General features: G+C 62.4%; 2 protein-coding genes across 3 annotated transcripts; one reads left to right on the top strand and one right to left on the bottom strand.

Annotated features, from left to right (window-relative positions):
* Positions 1-1306: 1306 nt before the first annotated feature.
* On the top strand, positions 1307-10356 carry CALM3 (calmodulin 3). 2 transcript variants are annotated; one of them, XM_039247430.1, is made up of 6 exons: positions 1307-1442; positions 5697-5727; positions 7883-8026; positions 8192-8298; positions 8436-8571; positions 8701-10356. In XM_039247430.1, exons 1-6 carry the CDS (start codon positions 1440-1442, stop codon positions 8727-8729), a joined length of 450 nt encoding a protein of 149 aa, XP_039103361.1. In that variant the 5' UTR covers positions 1307-1439; the 3' UTR covers positions 8730-10356. The 2 variants fall into 2 exon arrangements, with proteins under 2 accessions (XP_039103361.1, XP_039103366.1); XM_039247435.1 differs by lacking the exon at positions 1307-1442 and adding an exon at positions 1509-1655 and having other exon boundaries at positions 8701-8729.
* Positions 10357-14651: 4295 nt separating this feature from the next.
* On the bottom strand, positions 14652-18794 carry PTGIR (prostaglandin I2 receptor). Its single transcript, XM_039245148.1, has 2 exons — positions 17795-18794; positions 14652-16809 (listed from the first exon to the last, which is right to left on the bottom strand). Exons 1-2 carry the CDS (start codon positions 18560-18562, stop codon positions 16423-16425), a joined length of 1155 nt encoding a protein of 384 aa, XP_039101079.1. The 5' UTR covers positions 18563-18794; the 3' UTR covers positions 14652-16422.
* Positions 18795-23296: the final 4502 nt, after the last annotated feature.

The following is a 23296-nucleotide window of genomic DNA, read 5'->3' as shown; positions in this document are numbered from 1 at the left end:
CGTGTGGAACTCCAACTTCAACCCCAAGATCATGAGTCACAAGCTCTACCAATTGAATCAGCCATGCGCCCCCATAAGGAATAGGCTTCTTGCCCCCAACATCCGGACCCAAAAAACCCAGGGAAAGACTCCCATTGGTTCCCCCTACAGTCTGTTCCAGGTGGGACATCATGACTGGTCCAGCTTGACTTCCTTGCCCATCCCTCAGCCAATCTGCGGGGGCGCGAGGGGCAGGGCACATAAAGGAACAGCAGCTCCTACAGGTTTGAGTTTTGTTTTGGAGCTCCAGTAAACAGTTGTCGGCTAATCTTTGCATCCTTTTCCTTTCTGTGGTTAGAACCTTGGAAAGAGAAGTGCAAGACTCAGGTGGGTCTAGGAGACAGCAGGACAATGGTTGGGAAGTATGGTCTCCCCAGCCCGGCCCAACACAGGTCGCTTCATACAGCACGCGCCCCATTCGTGCTTATGAATTGAATGAATGAGTGTCCTGTTCCCAGAGGCTGTCCTGCTACGGCCCTGATTTCATGGACTCTGAGCTGATCAAGCGTGAAGCGCGGATAGAGGTCCCGCACACCTGCGGGGCGTGTGTCGGGGCGCAGACGGCAGCCGCGACACGAGGAACCTTCGCGAAGCGAACCTTGAAGACCCCGCCAGCAAGTAGGGCCCAGTTGGGGGCGGGGCTTCCAGACCCCAGAATTTTGGGTTGCACCATCTTTCATCTGTTAGAGGGGAGAGCCGAGATAGTCCTTCTGCATCTTTCGCCAGCCCCGGTACCATTCCCCGACCACCAAGACGGTACATTTGCGTCTCTGATGGCCACACAGTTTCTCCCTTCGCCTCGTTACACCCCCCGGCTCCCCGCAGCCACACACTTCAGGCTTCCCACCACGACCACGCAGTGGCTCGCCCCGGTTTGACGCATTGCAGGGAAGGCCGGACCAATCGGTGCCGTGCTCTCATTTCCGCCATGGCCCGGACCCAATAGCGGCTCGGCTCACACAGGGACGCGTCACGCGCCGCCGAGTGGTGCCCCTCCGCCGGGGAGGCCCGTGGACTGGAGCGCAGAGGGCGGGGCGCGCGGCAACGGAAAGTAGTCCCGCGGCCGAGGCGCGTGCCCGCGCGTGCGCGCCTGGAGGCAGAACCCGGCCCTGCGCGGGGCGGGCGCGAGAGATCCGCGGGCTCGTCGGTGCGGAGCGGGGCGCGGAGGGATCCGTGGGAGCCGCAGTGCGGCGGCACGCGGGCAGGGCGGGGCGGGGCCGGGCGAGGCGGGGCGCGCGCGCGGCGGCCGTTGAAGGACCGTTGGGGCGGGAGGTGGCGGCGGCGCGCGCTGCGGGCAGTGAGTGTGGAGGCGCGGACGCGCGGCGGAGCTCGAGCTGCTGCAGCTGCTGCCGCCGCCGGAGGAACCTTGATCCCCGCGTTCCGGACACCCCGGCCTCGCCATGGTGAGTGAGGCTGGGGGACTGCCCAGGCTGGGGCTCGGAGGCGGGCGCGGCGGGCAGGACTCCCGAAGGGGCGAGTGGACCCAGAACCGGGGGTGTTGGGTCCCCGGCGAGCGCCTCTGGAGCCCCTTCTGCCCGGGGGACCTTCGAACCCAGAGCGGGACATTTGGATCCCAGAAGGGGCTTTGGGGCTTCAAAGGCGACTTTTAATACCAGGTGGGGTGTTTAGACCCCAAAATGGGCACCCGAGCTCTCAGAGGGGACGTTGGAACCCGGGATGGGACATCTGGACCCTCACAGGGGGCGTTTGGACCCCAGAAAGGGCGTTTGGAGCCAGGGTGGGGCGTTTGGTCTCTGAGATGGGGTGTTTGGACCCCATAGGGGGCGAGGTAAGAAACACAGGCTGGGGAAGGGGGGTATTTGGGCCCTGATGAAGACTTTGGATCCTAAAAGGATGCAGGGAAGGGAGCCCAGAGGAAAGCCAGGCTGCTGGGGGCCGCGTGTAGCTGGACCGGGGTGGGGAGAGGGGCAGGGATGGGGGTGATTTCTGCAGATCCGACCCGGGGGGGGGGGGGGGGAGCTGTTCTCCAAAGACCGGCATTGCAGAGGAAGTAGGAGAAGGGTGAGGTGCAAGCTTAGGAGAGGAAGAGCCTGGGGTGGGCGGCAGCGGAGGTTAGAAGATGCTCTGGAAGCCTGCAGGGACTGAAAAGGATTGGGGTCGGAGAAGCGGTGAAGAGGGAGCGGCGAGGCCGTCCCTTGCCAGTGGTGGGGGAGCGGGAGGCCGCGTGCTTGATTTGGGGGGCGGCCAGAAAAGGTTCTGAGGTTACTGGTGGGTTGAGGCTGTTGGACTAGGGAGGTTGGCGTTCCTGGGAGGGGGCTGGGGCCGAGCGTTGTGTCGGGTCCAGAAGAAGGTGGGGGTGGGAGAGGACTCTGGCTCCGGTGGTGGGAGGCCTGCGGGGGCGGGGGGTGTTGGAGGAGACGATGAATGACGGCCAAGGTGGGCCTCGATTTGGAAGTGGATGTGGGTAGCTCCCTGGAAGTCTCCAGGGAAGGACCAAGGCAAAGACTCTTCCCCCGAGATGGGGAGGGGGCTGCAGAGGCCAAAGGGAGTGGCCACACGGTCCCCCCTCCCCAGGAAGAATGGGGCTGGGCAGGAGGCGCCCCAGCCCAGTGGGAGCCGGTGGGCGGAGTTGTTCAGGCCCCTCATTGCGCACTGAAGCCGCATGAAATGGGGGTGGGGGGGCCAAAGTTTGGGATGCATCGAATGAGCCAGCCTTTCGAGCTTAGAATCTCACCCCGTCACCGCCCCTCTGCGACCCCGGAGAGCTGCTTTTTCCGAACAGGAGTCCCGGGTTTCTCCTCGTTCTGCACCTCCCTCGTGCCAAATGACAGTGCAGTACAGTGTGGCGTCGGTGACAATCGGACGCCTGTTCCTGGGGCCTCGGGGTGGGGACTGCAGAGCTGGAACAGAGAGGGTCTCCAGAGGGACCCCTCCGTCTGCCTGAGGACCACTGGGTCCGCCTGGGGCCCTCAGCGAGCGCTGCTGTCAGTTCACGCTGCAAGGGCTTGCCGCGAAAAGCAGCAGACAGCTCTTTCCTGCGCCCTGCCACCCACAGCCCCCACGGCCCCCCCCCCGGGCTCAGCCTCGGCACCGTGCGCAGCCACCCCCCCTGGCAAGGCCGGGAGAACCAGGAGCCGCCGCTTGTATCAGATCTCATACTTGCTGACACAGGCCTGGTGGCTCCTCTTGCCGCCACCCCGTTTTCGCCCCGCTGGACCTTGCAGAAGGGGCCCTGGGGCTCCGGCAGGTGCCAGGAGGCCCCCCACCTCCCGGCGAGGACCTGAGCTGGGCACCAGCTAGTTTCTCTTCCCGTTTGTAATGGGCAAGGTTCGGGTGGGACGAGCCACTGTGAACTGGCCTTGGACTTCGGCCTGGGCGCCGGGGCTCCGCCTTGGCCCGAGTGAGGGGCCCTGGCCTTGGTTTCTGATCTCATCTAACACTGCTCCCTGGCATTGGCTGGGGGCTGGGTCACGGCAGAGAAATAATACCCTCTTCCCTCCCCCACCCCAAGGTTTTTTGTTTTTTTTTTTTTCTCTTATCTGGCTGGAGACTAAGATGAGGGATAAGGAAGCAGTAGACCCGCTGGGTGATCTTGGAGACCGTTTTTGTGAAAGCTTAACGTCTTCAGATTTGGAAAGGGAAGAAGCCCCGGGGAGGGGCCCCCAGTGGTGATAGTTTCTTGGGCGACCAGTCTCGTGGGCAGCAGCCATGCTTTGTGATCTAGAGCAGATCTAGAACATGGAGTTGGGACCTTTCCTTCTTCGGGCAGGGGGAAGGGTCTCCTACTCCCAGGAGGGAGGAGGGAGCGCTTCTGACAGGTTCTATAGGCAGAGCCACGCCTATTTGCAGCAGCCCCAGCTGCCCACCACTCCCCCCACCCCACCCCCGCCCGTGGCAGCTAGCGGGTTGAGGGTAGTAGCAGACAGGGGCCTGCAGAGCCCCTTCCGGACAGCCCAGGTGACCTGTCTCAGCCCCTGACGGTGCTGCCCAAAGGCTGAAAGAATTGGGCTTCTCGAAGAGGGGTGCGGTAGGGGTGCGGTAGCCCCCCAATTAGGCCGGCTCTCTCCATTCTAGGGCAGGGGAGGGGGAGAGAACGAGGAGCCGGTGGAATGGCAGCCCTCCTCCCCCAGACTGTTACTCTGCCCTCCTCTTTTCCCTTCCCCCTCCCCTGCCATTGCCGGGTGCCCATCCTCTCTTCTCGCCTTCCCCCAGCAGCCCCAAGGCTTTTTTGAAGGCAGTACGGAAGACTTCCTCTGGTCGTCCTGCTAACCTTCCGGTTAGACTTCGGACTTTTCCAGAATGGGCACAGGCCATGTTTTTCCTTCTCTACCTTCCTTCCTCCTCCCCTAGCCATCTCTTTTCTCTGTCATCATCGATTTCCCCTCCCATTCCGCCTCTTTGGGGCTTGGCCTCAAGTTCCTCTTCCCTTAGATTGAAAAGGAAAAAAAAGGAAAGGGACATCTTAGACCAGTTCTTAGTGTTTGGGACTGGGGGGGGGGGGTCGTTGCTAGCCTGCAGAGCCCTGGTGCAGCTAGTTTGCATCAGTTTTGAGGGCCTCACAGCTCCAGCCGTGCTGTGGACATAGAGCCCCTTCCCCCGATTGTGAAAGCAAAGGAGGGGGGCAGCCATCTGGGCACCAGGCAGAGTGGCACCTTCTTGGCGACATTCACTAAAACCAGGGAGAGTGTGTGTATTGGCCGCCTGAGGCTGAATGTTGAGACTCAGCACCCCCCCCCAGCCCCCCCTGCAGAAGGCCCCTCCCCTGGCGGGTTCCCAGCACACCAGTGCGGAGGAGGCCTGTCCTGGCCTCTCCTCCGCCCCACCCCCAAGCCCCGCATGCAGCAAGGGCCGCCCGCCACGGGCTGGCCAGTCCCCAGAGCGGCCAGGACTGGAAAGGGTTAAAAACTGCAGCGAAGCCTTGGACGCTGACTTCAGTCCTGAAAGCCTGTCGCCCTCCCCTCCCCGCTGCTTGCTGCAGTCCCCTCCCCAACATTTACCCTCCTGCCCAGCAGAAATGGAAGAGCACGCAGGACAGGACAGGAGCAGGGACATAGAGTGGCCGCTCTGGACTGACTGGGCTCCTCCAGGCACTCGGGGGATGGGGGGTCTCCGCCAGGCACTCAGGGCCGTTCAGGGCCCCCCGTTAGGAGAATTTTTGCCCGCTGGGTCCACTGTGCTTGGACTTGGCACCTCCAAATAGGTGACACAGAAACTAGCGAAGAGCCCAGACATCATCTCTCCGTCCTAGCCAAGGACTGGCCTGCTTTGGCGTGGAGGCTTCTAGAGCTGCTCTGTGGGGCCTCCAGGGCAACTGCTCCCTGCACGCAGCCCCCGACAGCCAAGCCGACCCCGAGACAACGAACCCACACTGTGCCCGTGCACCTGGTTTGCGGCTGGCGTGGCACGTGTCCCCACCCTTTGGCCCCGGGGCACGCTCATCCAAGCTTGGCCGCCCTGGGGTCCAGGCAACTTGCTCAGGCCCCTCATCGGGCAGGCTGGGTTTCCAGTCCACTTCAGTCCCTGACTTCGTGAATCCCCAGACTGTCTGCCAGGCCCTCTGCTGTCCCGCACACCCTGATGGGCTCAGGGGCGCAGGCATGTGGGCTGCCCTCGCCAGAGGGGGCTGGACTCAGCCAGCAGGACGCGCTGGCTGTGACTGGCTGGCCCAGTGACTGACTGTCTCCTTGTTTTTCCAGGCTGACCAGCTGACCGAGGAGCAGATCGCAGGTGAGCCTGCCTCCCCTCCTCCTCCCCGTGCTGCCCCGGGGAGGCCTCTGCGTGCGCGGCAGATGGCACCCGACAGATAGCCGCCTGTGTTCCCTCCACTGTTTAATGCTGGGGCTTGTGCTTGAAATGTGGGGAACCGTGGAAAAGAGCACACTGCACTCCGGTTACACCGACCCCTGCTGGTCCCAAGATGGGCACTTAACCCGATGCCAAATCTGTGTTCCTCCCCTCACCTGGAGTCCAGGGGCCCTTGGTTAGCTCGGGGCCACGCGGTGAACCCAGCCGTCTGCCCCAGCTCCTGCCGGTGGGGCTCCGAGGCGAGCCTCCCTCCGGGGGCTGCAGAGCTCCTGTCCCCCTTTAGGAGCCACCCAGGAGATGGCTTGTCACTCCCGCCTCCGCGCTCCCCTCCGCACGTGCTGGCCGTCACCGTCCTCTGGCAGCAGCGGCTCTCCCCATCCTTTGGGCCTCCGCTCAGCTGTCACCTTGGAGAGGCCATCCCTGACTCCCCGGCTCAGCTCGCCCTCAAAACTGTCCCCTGTCTTTACCTGCTGTGTCCCCTGTCACTAGATGTGAGCTCCTTGAGTTGGGGGCTTTTTTTGGAGCAGGAGTGGGGGGTCCTTTCTGTATCTTCAGTGCCCAGCACATAGTCAGTGCCCTGTAGTTTTTGTTGGCCAAACAAGTGAATGAACGAATGGTCGTACGTCTCCCAGGAAGCTAAAGGAAACCCTGGGATCCCATCTAATTCATACCTGTGGGCCCCTGGCCCCTGGGTCCCAGGAAGGTCCCCGCTGCAGGCGCTGCCGTGTGAGCGAGTGCACTTCTCCATCTCCCTCTCCCAACACAGAGAGCAGCTCTCAGTCCACGGCCACGGCCACGGGCCAGCACCAAGTAGGCGGGGGAGGGACTCGGAACGACCCCCCAGACCCCGGCTGTGCTGTCAGGTCCAGCGGGCTGCGTGATGAGTGTCGAAGGCCCCACATCGGAAGTGGAGGAGGCCGGAGTGGACATGCGTCTCTCCTGTCGTCCCCTCCCCCCCAGCCCACGGTCAGTCACACTGTCAGTGTGGAAATGGCCCCAGGGGCTATGGAGACCCACCGAGGAAAGCCGGAGAGCCTCCCTGTTGGGTGATCGTGAGCTCAGGGAGCCCCCGCGACCCAGCCCCTGCCCTCCCCCGGAACAACAAGGCCTCGGCCCGGGGCAGCGCCTATAGCCGCAGGGACACCCGTGGCCCGGTGGCCCAGAGGCTGGGGACGCAGCTTCTCGGCTGTGCATGTGGCCTGCCGCACCTGCCCTCCACCCCACAGCTCTGCCCTACGCGCCACAGGCAGGACGCTCTGCACCCCGTCCCTGTCCCCATCAGCAAACTGTCCACCGCTCACCCGGCCCACACCCGCTGGGAAGAGGCTGCCAGGCGTCTGTTCCCTGAGGGCTGGGGGTGGGAGCGCCAGGTGCCAAATCGGGCCCAGTGGGAGGGCAGCAGCCGCGCGCTTCTCTCCCCGCTCCTGGTGCGGCCCCAGCTGCGGCCCTCCCCCTCGGCGCCGCTAGCGCCCGGCCCGCTTGGCAGCCGGCCCCTCTCCTTCCAGCCCCCCCCCTCCGGGCCGCCAGCCACGCTCTGCTGCCGACCACCCCCTCACCGCGTCACATGCGGCCACTCGCTCCTCGGGAAGCCAGCGGCGCGGCCCAGGGGACCGGCGGTACCGGTCAGGAGGGATGCGGGGCCGCCAACGGCAAGCATCCCGCAGCCTCCTCGTCCCTTCCCAGCCAGTTGACCTTGGCTGGCCCACTTCCGGTGAAGAGTTCTCTTGGCTTTTGTCCGCTCTATGACTTTAGTCCATTTCATCATTTGAGGGAGAGGCTGAGGCTGGGGCCCAACAAGAGCCGTAGAAGTCTCTGAGAGCAGCTGTCAGCCCGTGTGCCCCCTCTGTCCTCGCTGAGCTAGGCTGGCTGAACAGGTAGCTTCCCCTGGTACGCAGTAGGTGCTCAATAAATGTTGACCAAAAGAAGGGGTCTGCTCTGAGCACTGCCGCGAGGGGCTCGGACCGGAATTGCAGTCTTGCTCTGGTGTCCTCAGGTGGGATGGGCTCCCTTGGCCTTCACCCACGGAGGGCTTTGCCCGTGGTCCTTGACCACCGCCTCGTTCCCTCTCTTATCGCAGAGTTCAAGGAGGCCTTCTCCCTCTTTGACAAGGACGGAGATGGCACCATCACCACCAAGGAGCTGGGGACAGTGATGCGGTCCCTGGGACAGAACCCCACCGAGGCGGAGCTTCAGGACATGATCAACGAGGTGGACGCGGACGGTGAGCCCCGGGGAGGGGTGGACGGCCCCGCTCTGGGTCACCTCTCCTGACCACTGGGTGCCTTCCTTGGGGGAGGGGGTTGCGGAGGAGCTGGTGTCTCCCCGCCGGGGGCTCTGGCGTGGCCTCCCGGGCCCGGGCCGACGGCGCTCCCCTCCCCCTCTCCAGGGAATGGGACCATCGACTTCCCGGAGTTCCTGACCATGATGGCCCGGAAGATGAAGGACACGGACAGCGAGGAAGAGATCCGAGAGGCCTTCCGTGTCTTTGACAAGGTGAGCGGCCCTCTGCCGGGGCGGCTCCGGGGCCCAGCAGAGGGCCAGGTGGCTGCGGCCCGGGACACCTGGCCCCCGGAGGCCCCCTTCCCCGGCCGAGCGTGGGTGCCTGACGGCCCTCCCCCACCCCCGCCCAGGACGGCAACGGCTACATCAGCGCTGCCGAGCTCCGTCACGTAATGACGAACCTGGGCGAGAAGCTCACCGACGAGGAGGTGGACGAGATGATCAGAGAGGCCGACATCGACGGGGACGGCCAGGTCAACTATGAAGGTGAGCGGGCGCCAGTCGCAGCTTCAGGAACAGGCCCCGGGTCCCTCCTGTCCGTGTCCGGTGGCTCGGCCGCGCCCCACCCCCCACCTCCACGCCCGCTGACCCCCTGCTCTCTGCTTCACCCCACAGAGTTCGTACAGATGATGACGGCCAAGTGAAGGCCCCTGGGCAGCTGGTGATGCCCGTTCTCGTGATCTCTCTCTTCTCGCGCGCGCGCTCTCTTCAACACTCCCCTGCGTTCCCCGGTTCTAGCAAACACCAGTTGATTGACTGAGAATCTGATAAAGCAACAAAAGATTTGTCCCAAGCTGCATGACTGCTCTTTCTCCCTCCCGGAGTCTCCTCCCCTGCCCCTCATCTCTTCCTTTCACCCTCCCCCCTCCCGTTCACATCTTCCGAGGCCTGATGCGTTCATAAGGTGGAGCCCCGTTCCCCTCGGGGGAGCCTCTGCCCCCCCCTCCAGCCCGGGTGGCTCTCCTCTATTTTGGTTTGTTTCCGTTCGTGTGTCCTCTTATTTTGGGTGCTGGGGTGGCTGCCAGCCCTGTCCCGGGGCCTGCTAGGCAGGGGTGAGGCCTCGCCCAGACAGAGAGCATGCCTTTCGTTATTGCATGCAGCCAGCCCCGTGATTCCGTGTGCACATCCCAGCAGCCTTTGGGGGCAGGGGTGCCGAGAGCGGCGTTCTGGAAGGACCGGGGGGGGCGGGGGGGAGTTGAGGAGTTGTGGTGTCGACCGGCTGTGGCCCAGGAGAGGGGCTCGAGGGGCAAGGGAGTCCCGGAGGCCGTCATTCTTTTACGGCTCAAGGGGGCCGACTCGCCGAAGGGGACAGACCGAGTGGCCCGCGCTCGGACCCCAGCGGCCACCACCCTGACACCGTCCGGCTGACTTGCCGGGGTGGGGCGGGGGGCTGCCCTGCAGGTCGGCTGCGCCCCTGTTTCTAATGCGATCTCCGGCTGTTCTGTAACCTGGTGCTAACGTCCCACGCCGCTCCGCCCCCCGCCCCCGGGTCCCCGCGCCGGGACGGATGTGGGGGGGCTGCTTTGTGATGTACAGGTTATCCTCTGGTTTCGTTTTTCTTTTTTTTTTTTTTTTTTCCTTTATGCCCCCTAAAACTGACTCTGTCAAAACCCATGCCGGGCCAGCTGAAGGGGTGGGGAGGGAAGGGCAAGCCCCGCCACGCTCTCGAGAGAACTAACCTGCAATAAAAGCGTGTCGTCGGCCGGCCGCCCAGGGAGGACCGCTCAGCCGGCCCCTCCCGCTTCTCCGTGGTGACTTGGTTGGCTCCCTCACATCCGTGCTGTCTCTGTGCCCTCCCTGCCCTCCCCCGCCTGCCTGCCCCCACCCTCCCCCAGCGGAGAGCATGATCCGTGACCTTGCTTCTGGTTTTCGCCTCTGGGACAAGTAAGTCAATGTGGGCAGTTCGGTCGTCTGGATTCTTCTTTTTTCCTTTTTCTGTTCATTTCATCTTGCCCCCCGCCCCCACCCCTCCCAGGTTGTTCAAGTGGCTTTTCCGGGACCTGCCCAGCTTTGAGAATCTCCTCATCCACCCTGGGGCGCTCAGCCTCTGGGGGAGGGGAGGGGAGGGATGGGGCGCAGGGGGAGACCCAGCCAAGAGCTGATGGTTAAGGGCAGGTAGGCGTGAGGCTGTGGACGTTTTTCGGAGTGTTTCGGTTTAGGTTTCGGTTTGTTTGTTTATTTTTTTTTTTAAACCGGGCAATATTGTGTTCAGTTCAAGCTGTGAAGAAAAATATATATCAATGTTTTCCAATAAAATACAGTGACTACCTACCTCGGCTCTTACCCTCTCGCCTCTGTTTCTGGGCCCGCGCCCTGCCCCGGCCAGCCCTGCCCCCGTGCTCACTCAGGAGCCCTGTCCTTGTCACCGGCAGCCGAGAGGGAACCTCCCAGCTGAGTTCTGATCCCAGCCAGATACCACGGGCGGGTCCTGGTCACCGCTGGCGGGTGCCATCCTCTGCGCGCTGGCCGCAGCCGCTGGGGGCGCACCGACCCTTGTCCGCAGGGGAGTGAGCCCCAGGTGACCCGGGAAGGCCTGGGGCCAGTTCGGGCCTCGAGAGCATCCCAGGGAGCGACACCCGAAGGATGGGCGTCCAAGGGAGCAGCAAGGAGCCAGACCCTGGGGGTATCACCTGGCAGGGGTTCTCAGGGCGCTCTGGGGAGGGGGGACCGGAGGAGTCCACGTCTGGCCGCATACGTACCACGTGGTCCTCGTCTCTCAGCTTTTAACTCCCAGCAAGGGCACCGGACAGGGAGATTTGAAACAAGCTCCAAACAATTGCAAACCCCAGAAGGCTTAGCGAGCAGGCGCGTGAAGAAGCGAGGCCTGGGGTCCGGTGGTTCCATAGGGGAGGTGCATAACCATCCTTCTCCCAAAATACATGAACCCCGTCCCCAACCACAAAGCCCACCTGCTCCCCGTTCCCAGGGGTGCAGGGAGTGGATGGTTAGCGGACACCCCACCTCCTCCACCGGGCAGGAGGGACACGGACCAAATTCAGAGGAATTAACCTACTTGCACTCCCCGTCCCTGGCCTTGGGAGGTTGGAGAAGGCCAGCAGCAGGATCCAACCTCGGGGGCCTTCCTGGGGGCAGAGACATGGCTGGGCCTTCCCCCTGTGGCCCCCGTCGCAGGGGCGCAAGCAGGGAGCACCTGGCGTGCTTCCAGAGCCCCAGCTTCTGGGCCCCCTGCTACCCTCTGGCTGTGGCCTGCCTTCCAGCGCAGTGAAGAAAGTAGAGTGTGATGGGTGAGAGGTGGGGACCAGGGCGACCTCGGGCAGATGACCCCGACCGTAACCCGGGAGCGCCGTAGCAGGTGCCCCTGGGGCTGGCCCAGGACCGCTGGAGCCCCGGGGAAGCAGGCCCGGGCTAGAGCGAGCCGCAGCCCTTCTTTCCCGGAGACCCCTCCCCACTCCACAGGCTCCCTGCTCGCCTCCGCGTCCGTCTCCCGGAAGCCTGCAGGCAGCCCGTTTGGGCTGAGTGCCGTTAATCCCAATTTTGCAGACTAGGAAACTGAGGCCCGGAGAAGTGAAGAGATTACCCCCAAGGTCACTGAAGCCAACCTCCAAAGTGGCAGAGCTGGAAACTGAACCAGACCTGACCTCGAGGGGTCCATGCCTCAGTCGTTTCAATGGTCGTTTTAAAACTGACTTCAGGCAGCCCCAAGCCAGAGCCAGCGGGAGGCTGGGCTGGGCCTGGGGTCACCGTGGTGGAGTCCGAGAAGGGGGCTGCCGTCTCAGCTGCCAGGACGCCTGTGGAAAATTCTGGTCTCGCAGTTGAGAGAACGACAAGGTCTGGTGCCCCACGGAACTGGGCTCCGAGCCTGGTGCGGACACTCGCTGCCGTGAGTCCGCGGGCTTGCCCAACCGCGAGGCCCAGCTGTGCCACTTCCTACCTGACAACCTGTGGTCCTCAGTTTACCATTCTGCAAAATGGAAAATAACACCGGTCCTGTAAAAGGGAGATCATAACACATCCACTTCAAGGCGCCGGGGCGGCTCAGCCGGGTAAGCGTCTGACTTCGGCTCCGGTCATGATCTCCGGGTTCATGAGTTCCAGCCCTGCTTCGAGTGAGTCCCACTTTCTCTCTCACTCTCCCTCTCTCCCTCCCCTGCTCATGCGCTCTCTCTCTCTCTCTCTCTCTCTCTCTCTCAAAAAGAAATAAACATTAAAAAAATATATTTTTAAAAAAAAAAAGAAAAGCCCCCACTTCAGAGGGCTGTGCCAACCCCTTTGTAGGCACATCTCACGTAATTGGCGCACCGGCCAGAGTGAGTCGGAACAAGGCCCTGCGCCCAGCGAGGGTGTGCGTGCCCTGCTCTCGGCACCCAGGCCTGAAATACTTGCCGGAACCTGGAGGGCCCAGGCAGGTAAAGCCTCCGACACCGTGACACCGCGCTTCGCTTCTCGGACACAGCGGAACTGCATCTCAAAGCCCCAGAATTCGGATTCCCGAACAGCCATGCTTTCAGCGGCGGCGCTCCACGCCCTGCGCTCCCGCCTGTCAGTGCTTTTCCCCCTTGGGCCCTGTGTTTCGAAAGACTTTTACTCCCAAAAAGCCTGCGTGATTAAATAATCATGACTTCGCTTTCCCATTCTTTATTAATCAAAGACACATAGATGGCACTCTGAGCTTCTAACGGACACGGGGCAGGCTCTGAGGGAGCCGACTCCCGCCCCAACCAGAGAGATGCTTGGAACCAGAATCGTTCCCAGCTCAGGCTCGCAGGTCTGCCAGGCCAGCCCAGCCCTGTCCTTAGCAGGTGACTAGCCGAGGGGGCCCGCATGGGTTCACCCTTCCCGGTGGGTGAGTAGTGGCCGCTGGGACCACTCCTAAGTGTTATTCCCACCGTGGCCAGCAGGTGGGGCAATGACTGTACAAAGCCCCGGAGAGCGGCCGCTGGGGGCGACCAGCCTCCGTGTGTGTGTGTGTGTGTTTGCGCGCACGCGCGTGCGTGATCCCATGCACACAAGTCCCATCTGTGGCCCAGGCCCAGGGCGAGGAAGTCCAGAATGACTGAAGTTCTAAATGAACAGAGTCTCCTTGGCATCCCGACGCCCCCTCTGCGCCAGGCAGGCCCCGGGGCTGTGCGCCCCCAGATGCCTGCACGGTGCTCCCGGCACAGATCCCAGCTTGCAACTTTGCATCTTTTCTGCTCCTTGCAATACTTAGTTCTGCGGTGATTAAGCTGTCACCCAACTGGGAAATGAGTGAGCCGGGGCCAAGGCAAAGTCAGTCACTGCTAGATCCCCGCAGGCACAGTGCAGCCTTGGGGCCCCCAAGCAATTTCCAGGGTGTCTGTTGAGTCTCGAGAAGCAGGAGGCTGCGGCCAGGGACGGCACCTTGAGCACGACAGAAACCTTCCTCTTTCCTGGGCTCACTTTCTTGCAATCCTCTGGGCCCGCTCAGCCACCCCCTCCTCCAGGAAGCCCTCCCTGAGGTCCCCCTTGGACAGCACCCCACCCCCCATGTCTCAGCGCCGCCCACTCTGGACTAGGAGCCGCAGGAGAGCGGGACCAGGGCTGTCTCTGTCACTGCCGTGTCCCTGGCATCAAAGTCTCAAAAGAACCTTGCTGAATGAACGGGCAGAGGTCTGCGCCGGAGCAGGCTGCAGGGAGCACCATCGTGGAGCCCACAAAGCGACGAGCGTGCCTGAGATAGGAGGGACTGAGGCTTCTGGGAGAAGGACTGGGGGCGCCTGGCCGGCTCAGTTGGTGGACCGTGCGACTCTTGATCTTGGGGTTGTGAGTTCAAACCCCACTTTGGGTGTAGGGATTACTCAAAAATAAAAGTCTTAAAAAGGAAAAAGGAGAAGGAGTAGTTTGAGCAGGACCTGAAGGGCCACGGTGCTTTTGAGGATTGGAGGAGGGAGAGCGCTGCTGCAGGAAAGGCGAGCTCAGTGCACAGAGAGGTGGAGGCCACACAGGTCCTGCGCGGGCTCTGGGCGGCCCATGGTCGCCGCTGTGGCTGAGAAGAGAGGGAGGGCGCTGTCCCTGGACCTCCACCAGAGGGAGCCCTTGAGGCTTGGCAAGCAAAGGAATGACCACTGGGTCTGGACCCTGGAGGGGGACACACAGGCAGTCAGGGGTCAGGACACCAGCGAGGAGACAAATTTCCAACTCATCCCGGAAGGGCTGCTGATAGACGGGGTGAGGACTGCTTGAAAACCCCTGGCCTGGAAGAGAGCTGGTGGGGTCTGCTATTAAACAGCGGATGTGGGTGGGAAGCTGGGGGAGGGGGAAGGGGCAGGGGAGGGGGGCAGATTCTTGAGACCTTAGGGCTGGTGAGTAAAAGCCAGCGGAAAGCCAACCCCTTGGGGCTCCTGGGTGGTTCAGTCGGCTAAGTGTGGGACTCTCAATTCCCGCTCAGGTCATGATCTCACCATGCGTGGGATCGAGCCCCGCCTTGGGCTCTGCGCTGGCAGCCCGGAGTCTGCTTGGGATCCCCTAAAGTCAACCAATAGGTCACTCTGGTAAGACCGCCATAGAAGTTTCTGAACACGCTCAATTCTTTTTGAATATTCCATGTATTTTTTTTATTGCGGTAAAAATGCCCATAACATAAAATGTACCATGTTAACCATTTTAATGCGTACAATTCAGAGACATTTAGTCCATTTTCAGTGCTGTGCGACTATCAGCATTATCTAGTTCCAGACGTTTTGATCACCCCCAAAGGAAGCCCCCCTCGTGACCTATTTTTAACTTTCCCAGACACCCCTTGTTCTTCTGTAATGCGATTCGAATCATGGTGGCTGAAAAAAGAAAGAAAGAAATGGGGAAATATCGGAGCAAAGTGTTGCTTTTTGTCAACCCCCATTTCAAGCCACAGACAACAATAGCAGCGACAAGGAGGGCAGTAACAGTAGCGTTTCTTGCGGTGTTTATTTCAGGCTGCGCTAAACTGCTTTTCAGGAGGAATGGGTTAATCCGCAGGCCAACCCTGTACACTGAACGTTACATTATCATCACCATTCTGCACAAAAGGAAGTCAGGGCAGGTCACGGAGAGGCAAAGCCACTAGCCAAGTGAGATAGAAAGATGGACTACACCCTGAGACTGCTTATGCTCGCTGTGTGACCCAGGGCTGATGATTGCCTTCTCTGGGCCTTGATTCCAGTTTCTGTGGAAAGGCTCCAATAATAGGCTGGAGAGAGGGTGCGCCCTGCACAGCAAAAGACTCACTGATTATCTCTGCTGTTGCCTCTCCGGTCCCTCTCTCCCTCCCCCCCCCCCCCATACGTGTTTATGGTTTTAACCCTGGAGCAACTGCAAAGGGGAACTGGGAGGGGCTGGGAGAGAAGGACAGTCCCTGTTCGCCGCCTGCCACCACAAACACCACACTTCCTTTCCCACCAGGCGGCTCCCTCCCAAGCACCCTTGATCTCAGGGCCTCTCTGTGGGATGGCCGTGAAGCCCAGAACCCCGAAGGCTGGCAGTCACACCAGCGGAGCCCTGGGGGTGGCAGAGGCCAGCCCAGTGTCTCCAATACCCTCAGGGTCAGTGCCCACTGTTTGTGGAATGAATGAATGACATTTTTGTGAGGGCTCTTCCGAGGACACATGAGGTGGGGTCAGGCTTTGTAAGTAAGCGGGCAGCTGTTTATTGAGGGGCAGGCCCAGGGCTTGTGCCTGCGTCCCTGTCCCCGGGGGGTCCCTGGGATGCGTAACTCCGCTGGCTTTGTCCTCGGGCCACTGGCTCCATCTCCCCCTGCACCCGCCCCCCACCCACACTCCACATCTTACAAGCCACCAAGCCATGCAGTTTCCCAGGCACGTGTCCAGCGTGCCACCTACCATACGACAATCCGTCCCTCCTCCGGTCCCCTCCCCTACCTTCCAAGTCTGGTGGGAAATCGGGAGTGAGGGGAGGCAGGGAGCTAGTCCAAGAATCCCGGGCTCCCATGAGGCAGAAGAGAGGGCGGCTGTTGGAGTGGCCTGGGAGAGGGCAGGGACGTCCCCTGGGGACTGGGGGGGAGGGCAGCCGAGTACCCCGAATGGGTGAGGATCAGAGCCAGAACCTGAACCAGAGCAGACCTGAGTGCACAGAAGCTTCTGGAAACTTTCCCGCCTTCTAAATATTTAGACAGTGAGATGGATGGGCAAGCGGGGGCCAGACCGGGCCGGCCGGGCCACCAGTTATTTTGAGAGAACCGTTCTTTCCACGCTCCCTCCGTCCCTCCCTCTTCCAGAGCCTGCCGTGGGGAGAGCCAGGGGGATAGCAGCTGATCGCCCCCTGCATCCAGGGGTTCAAGGCTCCAGCAGACGAGGACCCTGACACTCGTCCCTACGGTGCCCCTGAGCGGCCGGAAGTCAGGGCCGGTGTCGGCAGGCAGCTGGGTCAGCAGAGGGAGCAGGCCGGCGCCGCCCCCTCTTTGGGTGGCGTTCCCATGGTGCTGGCGGGCTGCTGTGCCTGGAGTAAGGGTCCCCCCTGCCCCTCGCCCCGGGCCGACAGAGGCACCCAGCTCCCCTCCTTCCCCCCGGGATCAGTGGGGGCCCTTGAGTCTGTCCTCCCCGGGGCAGGCCGGGAGAGGGGTGTGTGCGAGCCGCCGCAGGCCGGCCTGGGGCACCGGCAGCAGAGCCAGCCCCTGAGCTTCTGGAAGACGGCCTTGCGGAAGAGGATGAAGACCCAGGGGTCCAGGATGGGGTTGAAGGCGTTGAATCGGAAGGCGAGGAGGTCCCCCATCTCGCTGCTGTCCGGGGCGACGGCCTGCGTGAAGCCTCGGATCTGGGGGGCAGGGCGAGGGCATCAAGAAGCACCCGCGAATCCTCCCCCCGCCCCGCCCTCGCGCGCCCCTCCTTCCACGTTGCTCACTGGCGGGAATGAGGGAGGGGCGCCCTTGAGAAAGAGAAGGGAATAAGATAAGATGTAAAGGAAGTAAGAAAGGCATCCGGGGAGCTGAGAGAGAGAAGCCCCAGGAAACCACCAGCCTGGAGGGACAGAGCCGGGGTCCTTTGGGCGTGTCCGCACCGTCCCGTCTCTGAGTTGTCCGTAACCCCCGGCCCCAAAGGCTGGACAGCCCTCTAATCTAGCCCAGCCGTCGCATGTTACGGCAAGAGAAGCCGAGGCCCAGAATACAGGGGCGGACGGCCAGGTGGCCGGGTTCTCCGAGACGCAGGCAGGAGCTGCGCAGGGAAGGGGCAAGAGCAGGGGAGTCCGGGCCCGAGGGAGGGTGGGGCTGGGATGGGAGGTGGTGGGGACAGCAGACCCTGGCATCAGACAGGCCTGGGGCCCAGACCCGGCTCTGTGTGACCGTGGGCAGGACGCATCACCCCGCATCTGTAAGAAGAGCCCTGGGGCAGGAACTTTTTTCAGTTCCTTGCTAAGTGCTTGCAGAATGGGTGTAGAAGGTCATCTGAAGACTATTCGAGAGAGAATTTATAAACCACAGAGCACAGGGTGGACCTAGGGCAAGCGTGCAACGAATGGGGGATCTTATTATCATCACGGGGGTAGGGGAAGGTCGGGGTGGGTTGGAGGGGTGCTGGAGATGTGGAAGGGGGGCAGAGGAGGGGTCGGGAGGAGTCAAACAGGGCAGAAGCATATGGGGAGAGACTTCTTCTCCAGAAAGCTGGCAGCTGTCTGACCACAGACAAAGCCTCTGACCTCTTTGGGTCTCAGTTTCCCCCATCCGCGAAATGGGCGCAACCGCTGGAGGACGGAGCTGGGTGCCGCCCTCCCTCCCCCCACCCCGGCTGCGGGGAGGACTCACCGTGAGAGGCAGGGAGCACACGGCCATGATGCCCGTCATGAGAGCCAGCAGGATCAGGTGGTCAACCTCGTCCTCGCCTGCTCGGGGACCGGGGACCAGTGAGCCCTGGTGGCGCCTCTGCTGGTGGTACATGCGGCAGAGGCTCAGGGTGACGGAGCTGTTGCAGAGGATGATGGCGGCCACCAGCAGCGCCACGAGGCTGGCATAGGCCAGGGAGAAGGCACGGCCGCCGGGCTCCGGGGCGCGCATGCGGATGAAGCACCAGCTGCCAGGGCAATACTGCTGGTGCTGGCCCAGGCCCAGCAGGGGCAGCGAGCAGAAGAGGGTGCAGAAGGCGTAGATGGCAGGCAGGGCCAGGCGGGCGCAGCGCGGCCCGTCCAGCTGCGCGTACAGGTAGGGGTGGCTGAGCGCCAGGCAGCGCTCCACGGCCATGGCGAAGAGGATGAGCGTGGAAGCCAGGCCGAAGAAGGTCATGGCGAAGGCGAAGGCGTCGCACAAGGCGGGGCGGCCCCGGGCCAGGCCCAGCAGCGAGCTGTTTCGGGCGTAGGTCACGAACACCGCCGGGCTCAGGAAGCAAGTGCCCAGCAGGTCGGTGACAGCCAGTCCGGTGACCAGCACGGCGAAGGCCGACGGGCGTGACCGTCGCCGGGCCCCCAGGATGCCCAGTGCCAGCCCATTGCCCACCACGCCCGCCACGAACATCAGGGTGCTGGTGGCTGGGCCCACCGAGTCCCGCACGTAGGTGAGGTTCCTGCAGGAATCGGCCATCCCCCCCCCCCGCCCCGCCTCCTGCACTAGAGGGGTCCCGAGGGGGCAGGGGGGTGAGGGGGGGCAGGGTCTGCCACCCTGAGCCCCACTCAGAGGCCCACCGCCCTCCCCATGGTCAACCCCAAGCTCGCACGTCGGTCTGTCTGCCTCTCTCCTCTCTCTCCCTGCCTTTCCTCCCTGGCTCTCCCTATTCTGTCCTCTCCCTCGCCCACCCTTCTCTGCCTCTGCCTGTCCCTCTCTCTCCCCTCCTCACTGCACCTCTGTCTGCCTTCTCTCTCAGTCCCTCCTCTGTCCCCTGCTCTCCTGTGCGCCCGAGGTCCGAGGTCCGTCTGTGTCGGTCTCTGCGTGTCAGCTTCTCCCTATTTCCCTCCTCCTCCCTCCCTCCCTCCCTCCTCGCCCTGGCTTTTTCATTTCCTCCCTCTGCCCCGCCTTCCCTCCCCCTGCTTGCTCCAGAGGCGCTCCCCCCAACCTCAGGCTCTCTCCCGCCTCCCCTGGCTTGCTCCCTCCATCTCCCCTGCCCAGCACACCTTCCAGGTCCTGCCTCTACCTCCCCGCCTCAAGGTGCCATCCGTCCCTGAGCCACCTGCCACCTCCTCCCAGGAGGGTCTCTCTCTGTCCACCTCCTTGCCCCGTGTCTCCCAGCGAGCCGGTGTGGGGATCACTGAATTGTCCCACTCTGGGGACACACCAGGACAAGACCTCAGGGGTACACTGCTGCCCAGAGCGAGAGGCCGAAGGGGGTGGCCTCCGGGATCTATTCTGGGCTCCAGGCCCCGGGGTTAGGACATTGCCCAGGGATTGAGAAACGACCAGGAAATTCCTCCCCGATGCAGTGTTTTACAGGCACTACTGAGATTTCTGCTCCCGGACACACAATTCACTCCTTCCAGAAAGCTGGGGAAGGAGGTGGCCGCGCCAGAGAAAAAAATGCCGGTCCCTGGAGCCCATCCTGGCTTGCAGGCTCATCACTCAGCCGAGTCCTGGGAAGAGGGATTCGAGGGACTTGGGACTCGGTGTCCTGCCTTCGGTGGGGGGGGGGGGGGGGGGGGGGCGGTGACTTCCAAGGGCACCAGAGGGGAGAGCCCTCCCACCCTCTTAGCTATCCCAGGCCCTAGGCCAAGCTCTGGTGACCTTGACGTCCAGGAATAATATTTTGGCCACAGAGAGCAGTCCAAGACTCCAAGATCAGTGTCAGATAGATGTCTCCCACACCTCCCCAAACACACCCCCAGCCACCGCCACCCTTGGGTGGTCAGCCGGCATGTCCCCGCCGCAAGCACAGCTGTTAATCAGCCCGGGTTCCCACTGAGTCACTGGCCTCCCATTCAGCCTCCAGGCCCATAAGGGCCAGAGACCCTCCGGATACCCTTTAGAGGAGGCTGTTTCCGTAGAGGGGTCACAGACCCCATGTGACTTGAGCTCCTGGCCCCATTCCACCACCTCTTTGTGGTGCGCTGCTCTGGGTGAGGACGAGAAGCCAGTGTACCTCAGCTTCCTCATCTGTGCAACGGGCTACCAGCAGCTTCACGGGCCCAGCGGCCAACGATGGCCAGAGCCCTGTTTGTAGCACGGCGGAGAGGCTGCGCCGATGTTGCCTCATGTCCAAGGCCAGGAGGGGTGTGCCTGATCCCTGAGGCCGGACACTGGGTGGCTGCAGACTTCCCCTCTCTGCTCATGCCCCTCAGTGACCACAACCCCCTCACCCCTTCTCCCCCTCTCCCTATCACCCATGCCCAGCTGGCATCCCCAGCTTCCGGCCTCAGCTCCAGCCATAGCAGGGGCTCTGCGAGGGGGGCGCCTGCGTGTACGGGCCTCAGGCTCTGTGGTCCCCAGACAGGCCAGAGGGAACTCAGGAAGTTGTATCATATTAATGAAAGATGACGCCTGGCAGGCTTATGTCCTGTCGAAGCATCAGGGGAGTTGGCGGGGTGGGGAGGGTGCGCGGGGGAAAGATGGGGTGGCTCCGGTTCCTGGAGCCTCCCTCCCGCTGGCTTCCTGTCCCCACCGGGGACCGTTAAGCATTCAGGAAATCCACACTGCTCCCGTGCCCAGTGAGGCCTCACACATCCTGCCCCCCTCCAGGCCTCAGTTTACCCACCTGCGCCCGACCAGGAGCCCCGGGGCCAGTGTCAGTGCTGGATGTACTTCCACTCACTTTCCGGGAACCTGGCATCCTGCCCACAGCAAGGGTCGCAAAGGGTCCTTCTTCCTCCAGGTGCCTTGAGGTGAGAGGTCACCCCGGCTGGGCCAGGAGGGGGTGGCTTCCATCGGTGGCGGAACCGTGGGAAGGAGCTGCCCTGGGCGGGTGAGTCAGCGTCCTTTCTCTCCCGCATCTCGAATGAGACTCAGGCTTCCGCAGAAGGACCCTGGACAGGGGCAGAGGGGAGGACAGCCCAGGGCCGATGGCAGTGGCCAGCTCCGTACCTGGGCAGGGAGGGGGATGGGCACCCAGGGGCGGGGTGTGCTAGGGACTGTGTTGGACGTGTGACCTTCACGTGTGGGCCTGTGTGGGATTAGTGTAACCCAAGAGAGCCTTGCAACAGCACCATGAGTGTGTGAGTGTGTGTGTGTGTGTGTGTGTGTGTGTGTGTGTGTGTGCGTGCGCGCGTGCGCACATGCGCGCGCACTCCAGCAGTGAGCACGCATTACTTTCTCTATTGGTCCATCAGTGTCCATTTGCGCATGTTGTTGTGGGTCTGTGCCTGTGTACCGTGGGCCCGTGGGCCTCTTTGTGGCTGCGTCTACTGTGTGTGTTTGCAGGTGAAGGGGCTGCCTGGTGCTGTGGGAAGAGAGGGGCTCTGGCAGCTCCCCTCGGCCACCCGCCCTGTGACTCTGGAAAACAACTTGCTAGAGCTTAGCCTTGATGTTCTTCTTCATCAAATGGCTGCCTTGCCCTTGTTAGGGGCGTGGTGTGGAGATCAGAGGCAGAATTTGCCCTGCCCGCCTCCTCCAGGAAGCCCTCAAATAGCTGTTGGTATATGGTTATTATCCATTCGACAGACTCTGACCCACTTAACTATGTGTGAAGGGTGAGGGACCCAGAGGGGCTCCGAGGGCGCCATCTGGCAGACACGGGTTCCCAAGTGGTGTGGGACAAGGGGTGGGAGAGGGGGAGGAAGAGGAAGGCTGGGTTGGAGCCTGGGCCAGCAGGCCCTCTGCTGAGTCATCCTCACCCCCCAGGGCTCTTCCCCACCCCTGCTCGCAGGCCAGCGCCTCAGGCGGCCTGCCCAGGTCTGCATCTGGCTGACCTAACACTCCGCCAGCCCTGGGCCCAACCCTGTCTTGACTCCCCCACTCCTGATGGTGCCCTGGGAGGAGGATGGACCCACCCGTGCCCCTCCCCACCCTACACACAAACAGGAATGAGTGTGCACACACCCCATCAGCTGCTCGCACCTGCCAAGCCCATCGCGCTGTAGCAAGATGTTGCTGTGCGTCCATCCAACACCTTCGGTCAGAGGCCATTTTCCTCTGCCCCACCCTTTCCTGCACCCCAGATGGGCCCTTGCCTAACCTGTCAGACTCTGCTTCTTAGCCCTGCTCCAAGGGGCTCTACTCTGTCATCCCTGCCCTGCCTTTGCTGGGGGCTGCGCCTCTCGCTTCCATCCTTCAAGCACCCCCCCCAACACCTCCAGCCCCTTCCGGAACAACTCACCCATCGGCTCCCACTCCCACCTCCACCCCTAACTGGGCCACGTGATGCCACCGCCCTGTGCCTGATTCCACGTCTGTAAAATGGGGATACTTTGGGGGGTGGGGTTATCCAAGAATTGAGGTTGGGGTTTCGGAAACAAGACCTCAGTAAGTGATGGTCATAGTTGTGGCTCAGGGCCACCCAGCCCCCAGACCCCTTCAGCAAGATCCAAGCATCTCTCGGAGCATGTGGGGTGCAGAGGGGAAGCAGCCTGGGAGGGGCAGCCCTCAGGGTTTGGGGTGAAGAGGGAAGGGACTGCTGACTGCAATCACTTCCCCAGGCGGTCACCTCTCTGCCTCTTGCCCTGGCTCTGACCCCAGAGCTGACCTCACAGCTGGGGGCTGGCCGGATAGAGCAGCTGGCGACCAGAAGCTGGTGCTCCCAAGTCATACCCGCTAACAAGATTACCCAGATTTGCACACATGGATGCTGGTCAGCTGGGAACCAGCTCTGTCTGGCTCATCCAGCCATCACCACCACCACCTCCAGCCTCCCCCCTCCTCCTCCAGGTGGACCTCCCTTCCTGCCCACCCTCCCTTCCCCACGGGGTCAGCCAGCCCCCTTGCTTCTCCTGACTTCCATTCCCCGAGACCAGGAGTGTCAAGGAGGAGCGACCTCCACTACCCACGCCCAAGATTTCAAGGCTGAGGGTCTAAAGGGTCTAAAAATCCCAACTGTCTAGGCTCAAGGCATCCTTACACTCATGACGTGCAGAGTTCTGGATCCCAGAGCGACAGGGAACAGGATTCTGCCCCCCCACCCCCCCAGGGTTCAAAGATTCCAGAACGCCAGCCCTCTGAGGTCCCGCGATTCTAGATTCCTTTGCATTTCATGTTTTAAGAGGCAAGGATGCTGGGTCTGAGAAATTCCAGAACCCTCTGGCAACTTCTCTCCAGGCATCCCTCCTCCCCAGCCCCCCACCCTCCCAGCTCATCCTTGGCTCTCTCTGTCCCCAGTCTCCCCCGAGGCTCCCACAGACATGATGCAACCGGGGCTGGAGCCGGCTGAGAGGTGGGAGGCAGGAGGGAGATGTAATTACA

Source organism: Hyaena hyaena, unplaced genomic scaffold (genome assembly GCF_003009895.1).
Source record: "Hyaena hyaena isolate Hyena2069 unplaced genomic scaffold, ASM300989v1 scaffold_9, whole genome shotgun sequence".
NCBI classification, from domain to species: domain Eukaryota; kingdom Metazoa; phylum Chordata; class Mammalia; order Carnivora; family Hyaenidae; genus Hyaena; species Hyaena hyaena.
The sequence above is the reverse complement of the archived record's forward strand: the minus strand, read 5'-3'. Positions and strand labels throughout refer to the sequence as shown.